The 20,850-nt window shown below is 45.8% G+C and overlaps 1 protein-coding gene across 4 annotated transcripts in view; it reads left to right on the top strand.

Moving 5' to 3' along the window:
* Positions 1 to 20,850, top strand: part of CACNA1A (calcium voltage-gated channel subunit alpha1 A) — a 308,974-nt gene that overhangs the window by 165,802 nt on the left and 122,322 nt on the right. For all 4 annotated transcript variants that reach the window (XM_055235695.2, XM_055235696.2, XM_055235694.2 and 1 more), the window contains exons 7-10: positions 9,197 to 9,300; positions 10,594 to 10,709; positions 12,164 to 12,220; positions 14,751 to 14,840. In XM_055235695.2, coding sequence (XP_055091670.1) covers positions 9,197 to 9,300; positions 10,594 to 10,709; positions 12,164 to 12,220; positions 14,751 to 14,840 — 367 coding nt within the window. The remainder of the gene's footprint in view (positions 1 to 9,196; positions 9,301 to 10,593; positions 10,710 to 12,163; positions 12,221 to 14,750; positions 14,841 to 20,850) is intronic.

Below are 20,850 nucleotides of genomic sequence, written 5' to 3'. Positions count from 1 at the left end.
ATTTGGATTTGGGATAAACACATTTCCTGTCTGTGTTTATTATTTAAATGATCCACCAAGCTGGGCATGGTGGCTCACCCCTGTAATCCCAACACTTTGGGAGGCTGAGGAGGGCAGATCGCTTGAGCCCAGGAGTTCGAGACCAGCCTGGCCAACGTGGCGAAGCCCCATCTTTACTTTAAAAATACAAAAAAATTAGCTGGGCGTGGTGGTGCGTGCCTGTAATCCCAACTACTTGGGAGGCCGAGGCACGAGCATCACTTGAACCCGGGAGATGGAGGTTGCAGTGAGCCTAGATTGCACCACCACACTCCAGTCTGGGTGACAGAGTGAGACTCTGTCTCAAAATAAATAAATAAATAAATAAATAAATAAATAAATAAATAAATAAAATGATCCCCCAGCAGGAACCCCAGGTACATTTGTATTGGCTATGCGACTAATGCTTAGTGAGCACCTACTATGTCCCTGGTGCTGATCTGGACACTGGGATTTAGACAGGAAAAATCTCTACCCTCGAGGAGCTGATGATGAAGATGACAGTCTTGAAATGCGTAAGTTGACAAGATGATTCAGACAGTGGAACGTGCTGGGAAGAGAATGAGATGTCTGGCTGAGGTGCAGGAAGGGGCAAGTCCTTTTGATTGAGAGGTCCAAGAAGGCTTCTCTGATGGGGGCACAGTGGATCTAAGGTTGAGTGATAAGAAGAAATTGGCCAAGCAAAGACCTAAAGGCAGAGTTGCTCCAGGCAGATGTTCAGAGAATGGAAATAATTGACTAATTGTGATCTTGAACTTGACCTTTCTTTTCTTCTGCTAACTTTGGGTTTGGTTTGTTCTTGCTTTTCTGGCTCCTTGAGGTACGTGTTTGGTTCTTAATTTGTAATCTTTTTTTTTTTTTTTTTTTTTACTTTTTTGAGACAGAGTCTCACTGTGGTGCCCAGGTTGGAGTACAGCAGCATGATCTTGGCTCACTGCAACCTCTGCCTCCTGGGCTCAAGTGAACCTCCCACTTCAGCATCCCCAGTAGCTGCGACTACTGGTGCACAGCACCACACCCAGCTAATTTTTTTATTTTTATTTTTTAGAGATGGGGTCTCACTGTGTTGCCCAGGCTGGTCTCAAACCCCTAGCTCAAGTGATCCTCCTGCCTCAGCCCCCCAAACTGCTGGGATGAGAGGAGTGAGCCACCATATCTGGCCTCTATTTTTTGTGATGTGGGTATTTGATGCTATAAACTTCCCTCTTAATTGCTTCTTGGTCCTTTAGCTAAGGTTTCCCTCAGCACTGCTTCTGCTGCATCTCACAGGTGTTGGTGTGTTGTGTCTCTATTTTCATTCATTCCAAAAATTTTTTAAATTTCCATCTTAATTTCTTCGTTGACCCAATGGTTGTACAGGAGCATGTTGTTTAATATCCATATATTTGCATCATTTCTGAAATTCTTCTTGGTATTGATTTCTAGTTTTATCCCACGGTAGTCTGAGAAGATGCTTGACAGAATTCCAATATTTTAAAATTTGTTGAGACTTGTTTTGTGGCCTAACATGTGGTCTGTCTTGGAGAATGTCCATGTGCTGATGAGAAGAATGTATGTTCTCCATCAGACATGCAGGAGACAGACACTTTCTCACCTGCCTCATGGGATCCATGAAAGAGTCAATCAGAAGTTGGCATTTAAGAAAGACCAGAAGGAGGCCGGGTGCAGTGGCTCATGCCTGTAATCCCAGCACTTTGGGAGGCTGAAGCGGGTGGATCACCTGAGGTCAGGAGTTCAAGAGCAGCCTGACCAACATGGTGAAATCTTGTCTCTATTTTAAAAAATACAAAAATTAACTAGGTGTGGTGGCGGGCACCTGTAATCCCAGCTACTCTGGAGGCTGAGGCAGAGAGTCACTTGGACCCAGGAGGTGGAGGTTGCAGTGAGCTGAGATCACACCATTGCACTCCAGCCTGGGCAACAGAGCAAGACTCCATCTGAAAAAAAAATAAAGAAAAAAAAGAAAGACCAGAAAGAGGTGAAGGAGCAAGCTATAGAGATATCAAACTGTATCAATCTGGCTGGGTGTGGTGGCTCATGCCTGTAATCCCAGCACTTTGGGAGGCTGAAGCAGGAGGATCACTTGAGCCCAGGAGTTCAAGACCAGCCTGGGTAACATAGAGACCCCCCTCTCTACAAAATATAAAAATTTAATTAAAAAGATGTATTGGTCAGGGCAGCCAAGTTATGCTGCAGTAGCAAACATCCCCAAAGCCTCCATGACTTTTAACAACAGATGTGTTTCCTGCTCATGCTACATGTCCAGTGCAGGTTGGCAGTGGGGAAGAAGGCGGCTCTGTCCAGTGTAGTCACTTGAGACCTAGCTAATCACCTAGAACATTGCCACTTGCTATTCCAGAAGGAAAAAAGGAATGCTAGAAGGTCCCACACTGAAAGTTCAATGCTCTGGCTCCAAAATGACAGCTATTTCCACTCACTCCTCATTGGCCAGCACTTAGCATGTGGCCCTCAGCCAACCCCAAAGGGACCAGGAAGGACCATCCCACCATATTGCTGGAAATATTTGATGGTGGCATTAATGGGGAATAGTGTTCCCGGCAGTGGAAGTCTTTGAGCCCTTGGAAGAAAGACAAGGCGATCTCTAGAGCACATCCTTCCTGGTATTATTAATGAATTTAACAAATGAGCAAGCCATCCTCCCCTACTCTCTTTCCCGAATCCAGACTTGTGCATATCCCTCCCTTAACTTGAACTGCCAAAGAAGAGATAAGAACCAGGAGAAGAGACCTGTGACCCCATCTTTGCTGATGAACTACCACAGAACAGCCATGGCATCTCCAGTCTTTGTGCTTGTAAAATGTACTTTTCATTTTGCTCCTGAACAAAATCCACCCACCCCCACCCCCAAACCAGGGAAAACCCATCTCCTAATCCAAAACTGCACCCAAGCTTCCACAACCTTCTTCCCTGGGAATTATTGATTCCAGAGTATGGAACTGAATAATTGAATGAGTCTGGAAGAGAGAAAGTGTCTCTAAAATCAGGCAGCAGAAGCCCACTCCCCAGAGAGGATGGTGCAGATGAGAGTTCAGGAGGGAGCTTGGCTTGGGGTTAACGATCTGAGCTATGTGGGGAACTTGGACACACCTCTCAATCAGTCATTCAACAGACACCACTTATTGAGCACCAACTGTGTGCCAGATGTTGTTCTAGGGGGCTGGGAATACGAGAATACAGCAGGGAACAAAAAGGACAAAGCCCCTCCCCCTTGTTGAATGGACATTCCAGCCAGGAAGATGAGAGAACAAGAGAAATAAGTGAAATATATAGGCAGTGAAATGCAAAAGGGAAAAAAGAAACAGAAAGTGGGGACCAGAAATGAGGGATGCAATTGTAAAGGGCCATCAGGGAGACCTCCCTCAAAAGGTGGCATTTGAGTAAAAAACCTGAAGGAGGTGAGGGGGAACCATGTAGCAATTTCAGGGAAGAGCATTCCAGGCAGGCAGGGACAGCCTGTGCAAGAGCCGAGGTAGGACTGTGCTTGGCATGGTTGAGGAACTGCAAGTGAGCCAGGTGGCTGGAACCGAATGAGCGAGGGAAAAGGGGAGGAGATAAAAGCAGGGAGGTGGGAGGGTTGGAGGCCCCCTTTGCCATTTAGTAGCTGAGTAACTTCATTTATTTCCTGTAGCTTACATAACAAAGAACCACAAATAGAGTAGCTGAAAACAACAGAAATTTATTTATTCTCTCCCAGTTCAGGAGGCCAGGAGTCCACAGACCATCAAGGTCAGCTGGGCCACAGACATCAAGATGTCAGCTGGGCCATGGTGCCTCTTGAGACTTGGTCTGAAATCCCTTCTTGCCTCCTTCCTAGCTTCTGGTGGTTTGCCAACAATGCTTGGTGGTCCTTGCCTTGTAGACACATCGCCCTGATCCTGCCTTCATCTCCATTTCACATGGCCTTCTCGGTTTGTGCAAGGCTGTCTCTGTGCCCAGGTTTCTCCTTTTCTTATTATTTATTTGTTTGTTTCTTTATTTTAGAGACAGGGTCTTGCTCTGTCTCCCAGGCTGGAGTGCAGTGGCATGATCATAGTTCACTGCAGCCTCAAACTCCTGGCCTCAAGCAATCCTCCTACCTCAGCCTCTCGAGGAGCTGGGACTGCAGATGTGAGCCACTGCACTCTGCCCAGATGTCCCCTTTTTATAAAGAAACCCATCATGTAGGATGAGGGTCCACCCTAATGACCTGATCTTAACTTGATTCCATCTGCAAAGACCCTATTTCCGATTCATAGGTACCAGGGGTTAGGACTTCTTCAATGCACCTTTTTGGGGGGACCCATTGCAACCCACAACAGAACTGTGGGCATGTAACTTGACCTCTCAGCCAGGCACGATGGCTCACACCTGTAATCCCAGCACTTTGGGAGGTCGAGGTGAGCGGATCGCCTGAGGTCGGGAGTTCGAGACCAGCCTGGCCAACATGGTGAAACCCCGCCTCTACTAAAAATAGAAAAATTAGCTGGGCATGGTGGCAAGCACCTGTAATCCCAGCTACTTGGGAGGGTGAGGCAGGAGAATTGCTTGAACCCAGGATGTGGAGGTTGCAGTGAGCCAAGATAGTGCCATTGCACTCCAGCCTGGGTGACAGAGTGAGACTCCATCTCAAAAAAAAAAAAAAAAAAAAAAACAAATAGACCTCTCTGTGCCTCAGTTTTCTCACCCGGGAGGATGGGGATAATTATGTACCCACTCCTGGGGTTCATGAGAGGATTAAATGAGCTCAAACTGTCCAAGCCTCCATGTGTGTCTGTTGTGGTGCTGTGTAGCATGTGCTGTGGCCAGAGGTCCCCAAGCCTGTGGGGGACCTGGGCAAAGGCAGATTCAGGTCTTGTTGGCAGCATCTGAGATGGACGGGCTGCCTTGGCATGGAAGGGCCTTGGCTGTTTTTCCCTGTTCAGTCCTGTCCCTCTCCCCCATCCTCCACCCTGTCCCTGTCATCTGAGCCTGCTCCTCGTGATGGCTCAGAGTCTCCCTACTGGCGGCCAGTGTAGAGTTTCGTTCCCTGGGCTATATTTAGCCCTGAGAAATGGGAACGAGAACCCGCAGCCGCCAAAGTGATGGAGAGAGGAGCACAAAGCCAGTGCTGCCTTCTGTCCAGCAATGTTCCACTGACTCGGTTCTTTCTTCCAGAACCTTCCAGAAGCAAAGCATTGGCATTTCTGGGCTTGTTAAAACAAGGATGTGGGCTGGTGGCTGGCACGTTCATTGTCCCCAGAACCTGTCTGTGTCCATGATTAAAGCTGACTTTGTTAGTTTTTTCAGTGCTTTTTTTTTTTTTTTATCCATGGCAAAACACACATGACATAAAATTTACCATCCTAATTATTTTTTAACTTTGTAATATTTTTTAATTGACAAGTAATAATTGTACTTATTCATGGCGTACATAGTGATGTTTCAATGCATATAATGCATAGTGCTCAGATCAGGGCAATTAGCATATCCATCTTCTCAGACCTTTATTGTTTCTTCCTGTTAGGAATATTCAAGCTCCTCCTTCGAAGCTATTTGAAACCATTAATATATTGTTGCCATCCTAACCACTTTTAAGGATACAATTTTGTGACATTAAGTATAATACATTCACATTGTTGTGCAACTGTCACCACCATCCATCTCCCAAACTTTTCCATCCTGCAAATGTAACTCTGTCCCCACTAAACACGAACTCCCTGTTCCCCCTCCCCCAGCCCTTGGCACCCACCATGCTACTTTCTGTTTTTATGAATCTGACGACTCTAGGGACCTCCTATAAATGGAATCATACAGGATTTTCCCTTTTATGACTGGTTTATTTCACATAGCATAATGCCCTCAAGGTTCACCCATGTTGCAGCATGTATCAGCATTTTCTTTCTTTTTAAGGTAAAGTTGACTATTAAAAAAAAACTTTTGCCGGGATCAGTGGCTCACGCCTGTAATCCCAGCACTTTGGGAGGCCAAGGCAGGTGGATCAGGAGGTCAGGAGTTCAAGACAAGCCTGACCAACGTGGTGAAACCTCATCTCTATTAAAAATAAAAAAATTAGCCAGGCGTGGTGGCAGGCGCCTGTAATCCTAACTACTCAGGAGGCTGAGGCAGGAGAATTGCTTGAACCTGGGAGGCAGAGGTTTCAGGGAGCTGAGATCATGCCACTGCACTCCAGCCTGGGCGACAGAGTGAGACTCCGTCTCAAAAAGAAAAACAACTTTTGAAGAATTGAAGTAGAATAATCAAACAGAAAAATCTGCGGATTATAAGTGAAGAGCTTGATTAATTGTCACAAACTAAACACGCCCATGTAACCAGCACACAAATGAGGATACAGAACCTTCTCAGCCCCAGAAGCCCCCCTCATATCCTGTTCCTAGTCACTACCTCCCCACAAGGGTACCCCTACCAGGACTTTGAGCATCATTCACTAGTTTAGCCTGTTTTGTATTTTGCATAAATGAAATCTTACATGTATGCTGTTTTCTGTCTGGCTTCTTTTGCTTGACATTAACTTTTTAAGATCTCATGTGACCTGTGGCATTGTTCATTGCATGTATCCTCTCTCTCCCATTGATAACAATGTGGACTGTTTGCAGTTTGGAGCTATGATGAATACCACTGCTATGAATGTTCTTGTGTGTGCTTTCTGTTGTGTAACTATTCAGAATTACTATCTCAGAATTACTATCTAATTGTAGTGATCTTGGATAGGTAACTATCCAAGAATTACTGGGTCTTGGTAAAGGTACATACAGTCATATACTGCATAATGGCATTTTGGTCAACAACAGATCAAATATGTAACAGTGGTCCCATAATGGACCGAATATATAACAGTGGTTATCACACAGTATTTTTACTATAGCTTTTCTGTTTTTAGATTTTTTTTTTTTTGAGACAGAGTCTCACTCTGTTGCCCAGGCTGGAGTGCAGTGGCGCGATCTCTGCTCACTGCAAGCTCTGCCTCCTGGATTCACGCCATTCTCCTGCCTCAGCCTCCCAAGTAGCTGGGACTACAGGCGCCCGCCACCACGCCCGGCTAATTTTTTTTGTATTTTTAGTAGAGACGGGGTCTCACCGTGTTAGCCAGGATGGTCTCAATCTCCTGACCTCATGATCCACCCGCCTCAGCCTCCCAAAGTGCTGGGATTACAGGCGTGAGCCACCGCACCCGACCTGCTTTTAGATATTTTTAGATACACTATTGAGTAACAATTGCCTACAGTATTCCATAGAGTAACATGCTGTACATGTTTATAGCCTAGGAGCAATAGGCTAGACCATGCAGCCTAGGTGTGTAGTGGGCTATACCATCTAGGTTTGTGTAATACACTCCATGATGTTTGTACAACAAAATACCTAGTGACACATTTCTCAAAATGTATGCCCATTGTTAAGCATGACTTAATTAATTTTAGTATAGAAACTCTCAACCAATTTTTCAAGTAGTTGTACCATGTGTTATGGGTTTTATTGTCTCACCCCAAAATTCATATGTTGAAGTCCTAACCCCCAGTACCTCAGAATGTGACCTTATTTGGAAATAGATTCATTGCACATGTAAAGGTTTTGCCATTGGCAAAACTGCAGTTACTTTTGCACCAACCATAGCAGCTAAGGTGAGATCATTAGGGTGGGTCCTAATCCAATACGTTGGTGTCCATATAAAAAGGGGAGATTTTGGCACAGAGACAGGCACACACAGAGGAAGAATGCCATGTTTAAACAAAGGCAGAGCTCAGGATGATGCCTCTACAAGCCAAGAATCAGCAAAGATTGCCAGCAAACCACCAGAAGCTAAGAGAGAGGGATAAAGCAGATTCTCTCTCACAGCCCTCAGAAGGAACCAGCCCTTTTGACACCTTGATCTTGGATTTCTGGCCTCTATAACTGTAAGACAATAAATCTTTGTTGTTTAAGCCACCTAGACTGTGGTTCCTTGTTACAGCAGCCACAGGAGATGAATACAGCATGGTACCCTCCCATTGGCAGATTATGAGGGTTCCAGTTGCTCCACAGCTTCACAGACACCTGGTAGTAATGACCTCATCTTAACTTCTGTCTCATTTTAGCCTTTCTTCTAGGCAGCAGCAGTGTCATACATGCTTTCAAAGGTGGGCTTTTAAAGCCACGCTTGAGAGCCCTGCATTCTGCAGGTGTCACAGGGTGATCAACCATTGAAAGGCTACCCCTGCCCTGACAGCTGGAGGAAAGGCTTCCCAGCACAGAGGTTAAGCCCATGGACTCTGGGGCCCAGGTGGTTACTGCAAATGCCATGTCCACTAGTGAATAACTCTGTGACCTCGGGCTGATGATGATTTTGTCATTCTGAGCCTCAGTTTCCTCAGTAGTAACATGGGCATTATAAAATAGAGGCATTGTGAGGATTAAATGATTAAGTGAGCTAACATACATAATGTGCTTAGGAAGGTTCCAGCATACCATAAATACTCTGTAAGTGCTGGCTTTTATCATTCTTTTCTCTCTCTCCCTCTCTGTCTCTCTGCCCCCCACCACCTCCTCTCCTTGATTTTCTTCCCCTCATCTTACTTCCTTCTTGCTATAGTGTTCTATTTTCTATTTCAGAGAGTATTCTGTTTGTGGACTTTTTTCCTCTTGAAAATTGAGCTGAAACTTCTGAGAATTTTTTGTGATTGGCATTAAGACTGCAGGGAATGGAGCAGGGAGACACTTGAGGAAAGGGCTCATGGCCCATCTGTCTGGCTTGGTGATTTCACCAGGCCATCAGACTCTGTGGTCATGCATCTCCTCTAAGGGGAGTCTGTGACTGTGTTGGGAGAAGGGAAGGAACCAGGGATTAATTAAGCCATTTTAGTAGGTTGTGTGTTTTGTTTGGTTTACTTTTTCCTTCTCCTTCTGGACTCTGGTCTGGGAAGTCCTCTTGTGTTTCTTACTCGTTCCCAGGTCAATTATGTTATGTGAGGATAACATAATTAAGAGAGAGCTTTTCCCTTTGGATGTTTTCTTCAGAAAACCTTCCTCCATTTCCCCCTCTGGGATGCCAGAGACCAAGAACTCCACAAGCCAAGAACATTTAAGACAGAGCCACAAGAGAACCGAGCTTCCCCTTCCCTCACCTGTCAGGTTCTCTCTGAGTCCCAGTCAACTCTCACCTGCTTTCCCTCCTCACACCCTACAGAGCAACGATGCCTCAGGGAACACTTGGAACTGGTTGTACTTCATCCCCCTCATCATCATCGGCTCCTTTTTTATGCTGAACCTTGTGCTGGGTGTGCTGTCAGGGTAAGTCTCTGCTACTCCCCACCCCATCCCACTCACTCCTCTTTGCCAACTTCTTCCCAAGTAGAGGCCGTTGAAGCTTTGTTTTCATTCACTAGACAGAGAAGAGGCTTCTTCCCTTGTTTGGGCTACCAGACTGTTATTAGCAAGCCACGTAGAGGTGCAGAGGTTGTGTACTGCTAGGGGTACCCAGTGAGGGGGCTCATATGGGCTTTACTTTCTTTACATTTTTTTAAAAAACCAATAGTTTGGGTTTACTTCTCCCCCATTTTCCAAATATAAAATCATAGCATATGCTCTAACAGTGTATTTTCCTGACCCATATTGTCCTCTATCCCCAAGATTTTTTTGGCTTAATCATAAATGGGCTTCATTTTTCTTACCATAAGAAGTCTGGGCACTTGTATGGTGGCTCTATGGCACCATCAGCAACCCCAGATTCTTCCAGCTTTCCATTCTGACATCTTTACCAGAGGCTTCCAATCTCGTGGATACCTCATGGTCTTAAGATGGCTGCCTCACGCCCTCCAGATGGCCACTTCATGTTCCAAACAGGAAAAGGAAGAAGGGAAACAGGAAGAGGTGGGACCTATGGCAGAGAAGCCAACCTGCTGCAGAAATCTTTCGTTTATGGCTCATTGGTCTAACTTAAAAGAGGGCTGAAATAATTATTAGCCAAAAGTATGAAGAGAATGAGAATGAGGTATGCAGCCAGTGGTGGTTGGCATGGCATGGTTTTATCCTTACCCTATCCTTTTTTTTTCTTTTTTATTGTTTTTTTTGAGATGGTGTCTAGCTTTATTACCCAGACTGGAGTGTAGTGGGGTGATCATAGCTCACTGTAACCTAGAACTCCTAGGCACAAGCGATCCTCCTGCCTCAGCCTCCTGAGTAGCTAGGGCAACAGGTGTATGCCACCATGCCCAGCTAAAATTTTTATTTTTCATAGAGATGGGGCCCACTGTGTTGTCCAGGCTGGTCTCAAATTCCTGGCCTTAAATGATACTCCCATCTCAGCCTCACAAAGTGCTGGGATTACAGACATGAGCCACTGTGCCTGGCCTTTTTCTTTACCTAGGCACAGTTGTTGGGAAATGTGTGAAGCTGGCAGAAGCACCCATCACTATAATATCCATCTTTTCCCAGAAGACCTGACTCCTCCTGTTGAAAACTCCTGACCTCCAGGGACTTCTGAATCCCCAAACACACACACACACACACACACACACACACAAACACAAACGTTTCCTAACATTTTCAAAACAGCCATACTCTGGCTTTTCTATGCTTCTCCAGGGAGTTTGCCAAAGAAAGGGAACGGGTGGAGAACCGGCGGGCTTTTCTGAAGCTGAGGCGGCAACAACAGATTGAACGTGAGCTCAATGGGTACATGGAGTGGATCTCAAAAGCAGGTGAGGCCCTTTCATCCTGGGGCCCAGGGATGGAGATCCCAGGCCACGGAGCACAAAGAGAGTCATGCAGTTTGGAGAAGGCTAAGCTGGGAGGGCCATGATGGGAGGAGAAAGAGAACCTGAATTGGTAGTCCCAAATTTTATCAACAAGAATCCAGAGTCTGATATGAAAAAGTCTAGGATGAAGCCAGGATCTGACATCATATAACTTGAATTCTGAAATCAGACGCTGGTTTACATCCCCGCCCTGCCACTTTTTACCCATGCACCACACATTCCCTGTACCTCCGTTTCCTCGGCTGTTACATGGAGGCAATGATAGTGCCTACGTCATAGTACTATTGGAGTATTTAGTAAAATAATCTCAGCTAAGTCACTTGGGGAGAGCAGTGCCTGATACACAGTAGGCACATATTTATTTGTTCAGCCATTTAACAAACATTTAGGGAGCACCTGCTGTGTGCCAGGCACTGATCTAAGCACTGAGGATATGGGAGTAAACAATACACACCAAATCCCTGCCCTCAGAGCTCTGATATTCTAGTGAGAGAGATAAAGCAAACAAATACATGTCATGTGGGGAACTCCCAAATTCAGAGAAGGAAGATAAAACAGACTAGGAAGATAAAACAGAGTAGGAAGTTGGCCGGGCGCGGTGGCTCACGCCTGTAATCCCAGCACTTTGGGAGGCTAAGGCAGGCAGATTTCCTGAGGTCAGGCATTCGAGACCAGCCTGGCCAACATGGTGAAACCCCGTCTCTACTAAAAATACAAAAATTAGCCGGGCATGGTGGTGCATGCCTGTAATCCCAGCTACTCGGGAGGCTGAGGCAGGAGAATTGCTTGAACCCAGGAGGCAGAGGTTACAGTGAGCCGAGATCGCACCACTGCACTCCAGCCTGGGCGACAGAGTGAGACTCCGTGTCAGAGAAAAAAAAGAGTAGGAAGTTAGAGGCAGGGTGATCAGGGAAGGCTTCTCTAAGGAAGTACCCTCTGAGCAGAGAGACCTGAAGGACGTGAAGAAGGAAGCCGTGGGGATGTCAAGGGAAGGGACATTCCAGGCAGAGACAGCAAGTGCAAAGGCCCTGAGCTGGGAACGTATTTGAGACACAGCAAGGAAGCCAGTGCAGCTGAAACAGAGTGAGAGGTGGGGAGAGTTGGAGGAGAGGAAGACAGGAAGGTGATGAAGATCAGATCAAGCAGGGGCTTATAGGCTGTGGTGTGGATGTTGGTTTTTATTTTGCGCGAGGTGGGGAGAATGTTGGCTATTGCTACTGTTGCGGAGGTGGGGCTTGAAGTCAGAAACCACCCAGCAGCATGTTTTTTGGCCGGTTGAGCTGTCACCATCAGCCAGGGGAGAATGGGGCTGGCTGGGCAGACCTTTCTCCTTCCCGGTCCAAGAGAGAACTCATCCTCCAAATGTAGGAGCTTAACTCTGTGCTCTTCCTCTTCAGAAGAGGTGATCCTCGCGGAGGATGAAACTGACGGGGAGCAGAGGCATCCCTTTGATGGTAACTGCTCTGAACCCACCTCGGGGGGTGGGTCCCAGGGGACAAGGGAGAAGCTGTGGTGGGGGGTGGGGGGAGAGCAGGTGACTTGGCTCTAAGGATCCTCCAGAGGGTGGACGTTCCTCTTGGAGGAATTTTAGGACTTCCATGTAGAGTTTCCCTATTCTGGCCTCCGCTTTTTTGTTTTAACCACGAACCTGGTTTTTTCTGCCTTGTGGCCTGGTTTTTCTCATCTGCAAAATGGGTATGATATAAACAATACCCTAGCTTATGAGATTGTTTCTCAGAATGATATTCATTATGGCAAATAGAACACCTGGGATAGTGCCTGGCATGGGGTCAGCATGTTTCTGTTTGCTAAATAAGTAATAATTCCACAAATAATCCAGTTTACTGTGAAGGGCTGCTGTCTCCCATGTTAGAAACTTAACCAGACAGAACCATGACTTTTTTTTTAATTGTGACAGAGTCTTGCTCTGTCACCCAGGCTGGGGTGCAGTCACACGATCTCACCTCACTGCAACCTCTGCCTCCCAGGTTCAAGCAATTCTCTGCCTCAGCCTCATGAGTAGCTGAGATTACAAGCATGAGCCACCATGCCTGGCTAATTTTTATATTGTTGATAGAGATGGGGTTTCGCCATGTTGGCCAGGCTGGTCTTGAACTCCTTGCCTCAAATGATCTGCCCACTTCGGCCTCCCAAAGTGCTGGGAGTGTAGACGTCAATTCATAGTCCCCTGGAAACCTGAATGTGAAAGGAGGGACCATTAAAAAGGTGTCCAAAAGCCCAACCTCCCCAGCAGAGCTCGGAGTCAGGGGACAGACTGTAAGAGTCACTGTGTATCCAACCTGAGGCTTCGTGGAAGTAAAGTTTCCTAGAATTTAGAGATAGGGCCGGATGCGATCTGTCCATGGCTCCCATCTGTAATCCCAACACTTTGGGAGGCCAAGACAGGAGGAACACTTGAGCCTGGGAGTTCAAGACCAGCCTGGACAACATAGTGAGGTTCCGTCTCTACAGAAAATAAAAACTTAACCAGATGTGGTGGCACACCCACCTATGGTCCCAGTTACTCAGGAGGCTGAAGCGGGAGGATCACTTGAGCCCAAGAGGTCAAGGTTGCAGTGGGCACCACTCCACTCCAGCCTGGGTGACAGACTGAGACCCTGTTTCAAAAGAAAAAAAAAAGAATTTAGAGATAGGCCAGAAGAATATGTCTGCAATATGATAGTAACAGCAATAAGAAAAATAATAGTACTCCCTGAAAAATGCAACTTCTTGCTCGAGATTTATCTTCTCACACTTTAGAAAGCTGGTTAGACAGGAGCTGGGCGTGGTGGCTCACACCTGTAATCTCAGCACTTTGGGAGGCCAAGGCGGCTGGATTACTTGAGGCCAGGAGTTCAAGACCAGCCTGGCCATCATGATGAAACCCCATCTCTATTAAAAATACAAAAATTAGCTAGGTGTCATGGCACATGCCTGTAATCCCAGCTACTCGGTAGGCTAAACTACGAGAATTGCTTGAACCTGGGAGACAGAAGTTGCAGTGAGCCAAGATCACACCACTGCACTCCAGCCTACGCGACAGAGCAAGACTGTGTCTCAAAAAAAAACAAAGAAAGCTGGTTAGACAGGGTGATGACTTTTGATTAAAAATCTGAGAGATTTGAGGGAAATAAAAGAACTGGCACTGCGTCCCAGAAGGTTATAAAATGAATTTTATTATTTTAGTTGGGGAGGGGAGATTACCTAACTCCCCTAAATGAGTTAGTTAATCTAACTCATTTAGGGTACCTAAATCTTTTTATTGGAAGTCTACACCTGAACTTATTGTCTGCTGTGGAGCCCCTGGGGTGTATAGCTTGAATACTGGGGCAGAATCCCAAAATTGCAGCCTGCCTAGCAAGTATGCTACAGGTCAAGGGGTAGACTGTTTTCATAAGAAAGTGAGGTTTCTTAGAATTTAAAAATAGAGGCTGAGTGCGGTGGCTCACGCCTGTAATCCTAGCACTTTCAGAGGCCAAGGCAGGCAAATCACTTGAGGTCAAGAGTTTGACCAGCCTGGCCAACATGACAAAACCCCATCTCTACTAATAATACAAAAATTAGCTGGGCATGGTGGTGCACGCCTGTAGTCTCAGCTACTCAGGAGGCTGAGGCAGGAGAATCGCTTGAACTCAGGAGGCAGAGGTTGCAGTGAGCCAAGATCACACCACTGTCTGGGTGACAGAGCAAGATTCTGTCTCAAAATAAATAAATAAATAAATAAACAAACCAGCGGGAAAATAGTGGCTGAGGGCCCAGACCTGGAGTCAGACTGAACCCGACTTGATTCTTGTCTTTACCCCTTTAAGCAAAGTGATAGTGCCACTTTGAACCTCAGTTTACACATCTGAAAAATGAGTATGCTATTAGTTCCCGTGAGAACAGTTGCCGTGAGAGTTAAATCCAAGGACACACTGTGTCCATATGGTCTGTGCTGCAAAAAGGGTAACGTCTTTTTCTCTTGCCATGTTTCCATTGTTGGAGCTCTGCGGAGAACCACCATAAAGAAAAGCAAGACAGATTTGCTCAACCCCGAAGAGGCTGAGGATCAGCTGGCTGATATAGCCTCTGTGGGTGAGTCCCTTCATCTGCCACCAATCAGTTGTTCATCATCTGTCACCCAAGAGACAGGGTGGGGTGGGGGCAGAGGGCTTGCAAACTGTGCTGCCTGGATTTGGGTCTCAGCTCCATCCCTTCCCACCTGGGCGTGTGTCCTGGGCAGATTATATCATTATGGGAATGACATCCATGCCTAGCTTCTCATTATTTTGTGGGAATTCAACTAAACGATCCCCATGAAGCATGGCGAACCAGCACCTGGCAGGCACGAAGCTCCCAGGCAAGTTGGTGAATGTTTGTGACTCACTCGGGAAGTATTCATGGGGGACCTGCTTATATTAGGTGCCTGGTTGCAGATAAGACACAGGCAGTCGCGAGGCTGAGCTGGGAGGATCGCTTGAGCCTGGGAAGTGGAGGCTGCAATGAGCCATTATTGTGTTACTGCCCTCCAGCCTGGCCACAGAAAAAAAAAAAGAAAAGACACAAACTGGGCCAGGCGCGGTGGCTCACACCTGTAATCCCAACACTTTGGGAAGCTGAGATGAGCGGATCACCTGATGTCAGGAGTTCAAGACCAGCCTGGCCAACATGGTGAAACCCTGGCTCTACTAAAAATACAAAAAATTAGCCTGCAGTCCCAGCCACTCAGGAGGCTGAGGCAGGAGCATCACTTGAACCTGGGAAGCAGAGGTTGCAGTGAGCTGAGATCTCATCACTGCACTCCAGCCTGGGCAATAGAGCAAGTTCTTGTCTTAAAAAAAAAAAAAAAAAAAGACACAAACCAAATCCCTACCTACATGGAGCTCGCAGTCCAGTGCAGGAAATAGAAATTAAACAGAGAATTACACAAATAAACCTCTAATGGTAATGGCACTTCAGGGAGAGGCTCTGGGCTTAGCTTGCTCTAGGAGGATGGGGAGCAGTCAGGGAAGGCTACCTGGAGGAAGTGATGTTTAAGCTGGGAACTGAAGGATGGGTAGATCACCATGATGGTGATAGCAGAACAAACAGTGTGAGAGGCAGGGCCCAGACCTTTGCCACCACAAAGGCCAGAGTTTGAGGGAGGAGGGAACATTTATTCTTTCCCTTCTCACTCCTCTGTCCTATTGATTCATTGACTGTGACTATGTTGATCTTGACCTTCTAAAGTGAGGATGTATCGTTGTTGTTGTTGTTGTTGTTGTTGTTGTTCTTTAATGGGTTTTTGTTTTTAATGGAAGGAAGAGCATCCAGGCAGAGGAAATAAGACTGGAATAAGATTGAGGGGAGAAGGAATTTAGTCTGCTTGGGAAACTGTGTGGCCGCAGTTTAGAGGAAGAAAGGATGGCAAGAGAAAGAGGAAGGGAGGAAGACAGGGAGGGAGAGAAGTGAAGGAAGGAGAGAAGTTAGTACATCCATGTGTTTCTGATCCATAGTTTCTGATCCACTATTTCATGTTCCCCTTTTATCGCTTGCCGCTAGTTTATAACCTTATTGCTGAGTTTAGGCATAATTTCCATTGCGATCACATATCTCGTAGCGTGGATACACTATGGTTTGTTTAGCCACAGCTCTTTTATAGGTGTCTGAGTTGTTTCCAATAATTTCTCTTACGAAGAGCACTGCTGTGCACATTTACGTATAATGACTCCCCCCACCCTTTGGGCGTATTTCCTTGGGGATAATTATAGGATCAAAGATATTAACAGCTTTTCAACTCATTATTCAAAGAGCCATTCTGAGTTTCAAAAACATGGAACCCATTTATAAACCTGCCAAGTATGCATATATTCATGGATTCCCCACCCAGGCCATCGAATATTACCAGTTTAATTTCCTTTCCCAGTTAAGTGGGTTTGTAATGAAACCTTAAAGCTTGTTTTCATTTGCATTTTTAATTTCCAGCCAAAACACGCTTTTCTTTGTAATGGAGAATTCATTCTACTTCCATTTGTGTGTGCATCTGTTTAATCTCCTGTAAGCAAATGTCAGGAATTGGAGCGCTTAGTCGGTGTCTTGCGTATTTGATCAATTATGTCTGTCTCACGTGTTGCATTACCTCCATTGTTTAAAATCTGTTTTATGACCAGGCACAGTGGCTCACACCTGTAATCCCACTGTTTTGGGAGGCCAGTGCAGGAGGATCTCTTAAGACCAGGAGTTCAAGACCAGCCTGGGCAACATAACAAGGCTCCATCTCTGAAAAACAAAATGTTTAAAAACTTAGCCAGGCATTATGGCACACACCTATAGTCCCACCTATTTGGGAAGCTAAGGCAGGAGGATTTCTTGAACCCAGGAATTCAAGGTTGCGGTGAGCTATGATTGTGCCACTGCACTGCAACCTGGGCAACAGAGTGAGAACCTGTCTCAAAAAAATAAAATAACATAAATTCTTAAAAATCTGCTTTGTTGGCCGGGCGTGGTGGCTCACGCCTGTAATCCCAGCACTTTGGGAGGCTGAGGCGGGTAGATCGCTTAAGGTCAGGAGTAGGAGACCAGCCTGGCCAACATGGTGAAACCGTGCCTGTACTAAAAATTCAACAACTGGCTGGGTGTGATGGCGTGAGCCTGTAATCCCAGCTACTCAGGAGGCTGAGGCACAAAATCGCTTGAACCCAGGAGGCGATGGCTGCAGTGAGCCGAGATGGTGCCATTGCCCTCCAGCCTGGGCAACAAGAGTGAAACTCCATCAAAAAAATAAAAAATCTTCATAAACATATATATATGTATATATATTTTTTTAATTTTTTTTTTTTTTTGAGATGGAGTCTTGCTCTAGCACCCAGGCTGGAGAGCAATGGTGCCATCTCGGCTCACTGCAGCCTCCGCCTCTGTTAACAAAGCAGGTGACATTGCAGCTTTCTAAACAGACCCAAAACCCAGGCCAGTGGCTTGTTCTTTTTTTTTTTTTTTTTTTTTGTGGCTTGTTCTTTCATAGCCATGTTTGCTACAGGCAAATCCACCAAAACCCACCTCATCAGCCTGATTACTCAAAAAGACAAAGAAAGGAGCCCCCAATCTAGTCAGTGGTTTTCTAGACCACCCCAAAAGAGATCTCTGGAATTCCAGGATTCTGGCAAGGAATCACATTTACCTTTATTTATTTATGTAAAGAATGCAACAATACAGGCTGGGTGTGGTGGCTCACGCCTGTAATCCCAATATTTTGGGAAGCCAAGGTGGGAGGATCGTTTGAGGTCAGGAGTTTCAGACCAGCCTGGGCAACATAGTGAGACCCTGTCTCTATCAAATATTAGCTGGGCATTGTGGCACACGCCTGTAGTCCCAGCTACTCATGAGGCTGAGGTGGATCAGCTGAGCCCAGGAGGTCAAGGCTGCAGTGAGCCGCAGCATGCCCCTGCACTCCAGCATTCATCTCAAAAAAAAAAACAAAAAAAAGTAATAACACAGTAATGCATATTTCAAAGTAAGGTGGGAGCTATGTGGTGTTTGCATTCACATTCACATTCTACCACAGTATGCACAGTCCTTTTTTTTTTTTTTTTTTTTTTTTTTTGAGACAGTGTCTTTCCCTGTTGTTCAGGCTGGAGTGCAGTGGCGCAGTCATAGCTCACTGCAGCCTCAAACCCCTGGACTCACGTGATCCTCCCACCTCAGCCTCCCAAGTAGCTGGGACTACAGGTGTACACTGCTACACTCAGCTAAGTTTTTTATATTTTTTAATAGAAATGGGATCTCAATATGTTGCCTAGGCTGGTCTCAAACTACTGGCCTCAAACAATCCTCCTACCTCCACCTCCCAAAGCAGTGGGATTACAGGTGTGAGCCACCACACCTGGCCCACATGCAGTCTTATATAATTGGTGATTCTACTGTGCTGTTGAATCAGTTGATAAACGCACTATAAAGCAGGTTCATTTCTAATTGATGAACTTCCTGCTGAAATAAGGAACTTGAATCATTTACATGAAAAGTTGAGCCATGTTGCTGAAAGGATATCAATTTTTTTTCTTTTTTTTTGAGATGGAGTCTTACTCTGTCGCCCAGGTGGGAGTGCAGTGGTGCAGTCTCGGCTCACTGCAACCTCCGCCTTCCAGGTTCAAGTGATTCTCCCACTTCAGCCTCCAAGTAGCTGGGACTACAGGTGCACACCACCACGCCCGGCCAATTTTTGTATTGTTAGTAGAGAAGGGGTTTCACCATGTTGGCCAGGCTGGTCTCAAACTCCTGACCTCAAGTGATCTGCCCACCTCAGCCTCCAAAAGTGCTGGGATTACAGGTGTGAGTCACCGCGCCTGACATGATATCAAATTTCATTTAGACTGCAGGAATACGTTCAAGAGATCTATTTTGTACAGCCTGGCGACTGTATTAATAACAATGTATTATATACTTGAAAATTGCTCAGAGAGTAGATTTTAAGCATTCTCACCATGAGAAAAGTGATAAGCACATGTGATAATGCATATGTTAACTAGCTCAACTGAGCCATTCCATAGTGTACACATATGGTCAAAATAGCATGTTATGCACTATAAATAGATACAGCCTGTATCTGTCAATTTAAAATAAATGAATAATAACTTTAAAAAGAAAAATAACAGTATGGCTGGGCACAGTGGCTCACGCCTGTAATGCCAGCACTTTGGGATGCCAAGACGGGCTTGAGGCCAGGAGTTCAAGACCAGCCTGGCCAACATGGCAAAACTTTGTCTCTAATAAATATACAAAAATCGGCTGGGCGTGAAGGCGGGAGCCTGTAATCCCAGCTACTTGGGAGGCAGAGGCATCACTTAACCTGGGAGATGGAGGTTGCAGTGAGCCAAGATCTGCACTCCAGTCTGGGTGATAGAGTGAGCCTTTATTTATCTCTGTAAAGAATGCAATAATACAAGCCTGGTGTGGTGGCTCATGCCTGTAATCCCAACGTTTTGGAAGGCCAAGGTGAGAGGATCATTTGAGGCAACAGGCGCATGCCACAGTGCCCAGCTAATACTTGATAGAGACAGGGTCTCGCTATGTTGCCCAGGCTGGTCTCAAACCCCTGGCTTCAAACAAGCCTCCCACCTTGGTCCCCCGGAGTGTTATGATTACAGGTGTGAGCCACTGTACCTGGCCTGTATTAAAAAAAAAAAAAGAAGAAGAAAGAAAGAAAGAAGAAGAAGAGGAGGAGGAGGAGGAAGGGGAAGGGGAAGAAGAAGAGGAGGAAGAGGAGGAAGGGGAAGGGGAAGAGGAAGAAGAAGAAGAAGAAGAAGAAGAAGAAGAAGAAGAAGAAGAAGGAGAAGAAGCACAATGATAAATAAGTAAAATGTGGAGCATGTGAAAACAAAACAAAAAAAAGTTGATCCATTATGAATGGAAGCTGCCATTGTAACTGCTTTTTTAGGAAAACCAGATCCCATTTAGATGATTTTGTTTATTTGTTTTTAGAGGCAGGTTCTTGCTCTGTCACTGAAGCTGGAGTGCAGTGATATGATCATAGCTCTCTGCAGCCTGGAGCTCCTGGGCTCAAGCGATCCTCCCAACTTAGCCTCCCAAGTAGCTGGGGCTACAGGCACCACCACACCCCGCTAATTTGTTGTTGTTGTTGATGTCGTTGTTGAGATGGGGTCTGGCTATGTTGCCCAGGCTGGTCTCAAACTCCTGGCCTCAAGTGATCCTCCTGCCCTGGCTTCCCAAAGTGCTGGGATTACAGGCATGATTTTTTATTAATTTATTTGCAGCTGACAAATGGTAATTGTGTATGTTTATGGGGTATAGTGTGATGTTTTAATCTATGTATACATCATAGAATGATTCAATCATGCTAATTAACACATCCATCGCCTCACCACCTCACCATTTTTTGTGTGGGGGGAAGGCATTAAAAATCTCTTAGCAATTTTGAAATACACAACACATTACTATTTATTAGTAATGCAATATAAATACACAATAATGTATTAATGCATCACTAAATGCGATGCAATGCAATGCAATAGATCACTAAAACTTACTCCTCCAGTCTAACTGCAACTTAAACCCTTTGATCAACATCTTCTCTTTCTCAATCCCTCCTCCTCCCCTGCAGCCTCCAGGAACC

Source organism: Symphalangus syndactylus, chromosome 13 (assembly GCF_028878055.3).
Source record: "Symphalangus syndactylus isolate Jambi chromosome 13, NHGRI_mSymSyn1-v2.1_pri, whole genome shotgun sequence".
In the NCBI taxonomy this organism is placed as follows: domain Eukaryota; kingdom Metazoa; phylum Chordata; class Mammalia; order Primates; family Hylobatidae; genus Symphalangus; species Symphalangus syndactylus.
This window is presented reverse-complemented; position numbering and strand designations above follow the sequence as displayed.